The sequence below is a fragment of the Myotis brandtii genome, unplaced genomic scaffold (assembly GCF_000412655.1).
Source record: "Myotis brandtii unplaced genomic scaffold, ASM41265v1 scaffold38, whole genome shotgun sequence".
NCBI classification, from domain to species: Eukaryota; Metazoa; Chordata; class Mammalia; order Chiroptera; family Vespertilionidae; genus Myotis; species Myotis brandtii.
In genome coordinates, this window is record NW_005364596.1 from 1115301 (window position 1) to 1117677 (window position 2377).

Sequence of the window (2377 nt, forward strand, 5' to 3'; positions counted from 1 at the left end):
ATGGACCGAGTGAAAAACACTTTTTGCTCTCGGAAAAGAAAGAGGGGTGTCTACAGAAGCTGGGACTAAAACACTGCTGTGAGACGGGTTCAGGAAGGGTCAACATTACATTTAGCACTCTCCTCAAGCAATTCTGTTCCACCTACCCGGAAAATAAATGAAGGCCAATTCCTCATGGATGGAAGTAAAATTTTCGCATTGGACCAGTTAGTTCAGTTTTCCTACCTGCTAACTTCCTCTCCCCACCTTTGTCTCTCTCAGTTCATTAACCCTCCCCCTCTCCCTACCCAAACCCTCCCCCTAACCAATTTCCCTCTCCGGGCTACTCCTTTTCACTCTGCACTTTCCACCATCCTCAGCCTGAGCATCTCAAGCCGGCAAGTGATTTGGGAGCTCTGCTGGCCGCCTGGCCCCACGTTTAAGTGAGTCAACACCATCGCTCCGGGATGGGGGACCTGGAGGGTACTCGCGGGAGCCAGGAGGCGGGGAGCCGGTTTCCTTCGCGGGTAATCTCGACTCAGATTTGCCTTGGCGTTCTTACAAGACAGCTGGCAGGTTTTACTATTTCCTGTCGCCTACTTGCCAAGCTCGTGGGCACGCGCGCCTCCGGGCTGCGCCCCGCACGCCGAAACTACCTTCAAAGGCAAGGTTAGGCGGCCCACGAGGTCGGTATTGGGGACCGTGGCCGACCTTGAGGCCACTTTCTCCCTCTCCTCGTCCTTCTCCCACTTCCCCAGTCACCTTCGCGCGGGCAAAGCGCCTCCCAGGGCTGGAGGGGAGAGGTCTCGCGCGCTCTCGCTCTCCCGCGCAAAGGGTTAATTTTTCCCATCGCACGAGGGGGAGGAGATTTCCCTGTAGACAAGTAAAAAGGGTGATGGACAAACGTGCGGGCACTAAGACCGCAAGGCATTCATTTCCTCCTACGGTGGATGCGGACGCCGGGAGGAGGAGAGCCCCGGAGCGCGGAGCTGGGAGCCGAGCGCAGGCAATGCTCAGCCCTGGATGTAGCTGAGAGCTTGGGAGAGACCGACCGCCGCGACCCAGCGGCGAGGGGCAGGCCTGGGGGGCGGGTAGGGGAAGCTTAATACTTGAAACCTAGCGCTTCACAGCTTATTTTATTTTGTGTAGAGAACACATAGCGACTCCGAAGATCAGCCCCAATGAACATGTCAGTGTTGACTTTACAAGAATATGAATTCGAGAAGCAATTCAACGAGAACGAAGCCATCCAATGGATGCAGGAAAACTGGTAGGTGATGCTTTCGCGTGATTCTGTGTCCTGGAGCCCCACGCGCCTCTCCGGGGTGCCTTCCTGGCTGCTCCCTGCCTGGGCGCGAATGGAGCGGGGGATCGCGGGCCGCAGGGAGCCGGCCGCTGAGACACGAGGGCTGCCTGAAGCGCGTAGGTCTGGGTGCCCCTGTGCGAACCTCGGCGACACATGCATTTGAACACAGATTATATAACGTGGAGCATATATGTGTGCACAGAGAGTAGATGTTTGCGCGGCAGAGGAGCCACAGTCCGGGTTCCCTACCTGTGCTGCCTCCTGGCTTTCATCTAGAGTGGGGGGTTTCTGGCTCGGCCTCCCGCAATCGGAGTCTGCGAGGCGGCGGAGGGGAACCCGGTCCCTGGCGCCGTTTAACCCTCTCCCACCCGACGCCCTCGGCTCTCCGGTCCTCTCCCTCTTCCCATCCCTCGCGCCCTTCCTTTCTCCTTGCCGCTCGCCCACTTCTCTGCCCCCTCTGCGCTCCCCAGCCGCTTTCCTCCTTTCCTGGACCCCTTTCTCCACGCGGATCCTTTCCGGTTTCATAAAGAGGCGGGGTTTGGGGGGGGGTGAGGGGGACAATGAAAACAGAAATAAAAATGAATGAACCCCAGAGAGGGGAGGGAGCCACGCCATTAAGTTTCTGTTTTACGGAAACGCCTTTTGGACACGCTCAGTTCTAATCCAGTGGGAGGCTGCCGAGTGGAGTTGAGATGGATTGAATCCTTGCGTGCTCTTCCCCAGGCAAACTTATAATAACCGGGGAAAGCATCTTTCTTGTTTACCGTGTTCCCTCCACCAGCCCTTTTGAAAATCCCCGTGTGGGAGGCGATCCTGTGTCACTCTGCAATATTTAACAGGGCAGGGCGTGCTCACCTCTCCTCCCAGCAGGCGGAGGGAGCTGCTGTGGCAGACATTCCCTCTCCCCTCCGCCCCGGCTCTGGCTCTCAGTGGAGTGCCAGCCGAGCGCACTCGGAGCTGGGCAGTGGCCCGCCGCCCCCCGGTGTTGGAAGAGGGCGGGGGTTGGGGTGATCGGGTAGGAGAGGCTGGGGGTGCACAGGGACCCCGCCGCCGCGTGCGCCCCGCCCCGACCTGCCTTCCTTCCCCGGTCTA

General features: G+C 58.7%; 1 protein-coding gene across 5 annotated transcripts in view; it reads left to right on the forward strand.

The window, feature by feature from the left end:
- Positions 1–325: 325 nt before the first annotated feature.
- The window catches only part of ELOVL6 (ELOVL fatty acid elongase 6), a 147621-nt gene continuing 145569 nt past the window's right edge, over positions 326–2377 (forward strand). The window contains exons 1-2 of one of the 5 annotated variants that reach the window (XM_005872397.2): positions 326–422; positions 1129–1249. In XM_005872397.2, coding sequence (XP_005872459.1) covers positions 1161–1249 — 89 coding nt within the window. In that variant the 5' untranslated portion in view covers positions 326–422; positions 1129–1160. Of the gene's footprint in view, positions 423–494; positions 666–778; positions 1250–2377 lie in introns of those variants that run through there. The other 4 variants (XM_005872399.2, XM_005872400.2, XM_005872398.2 and 1 more) reach the window with 4 other exon arrangements.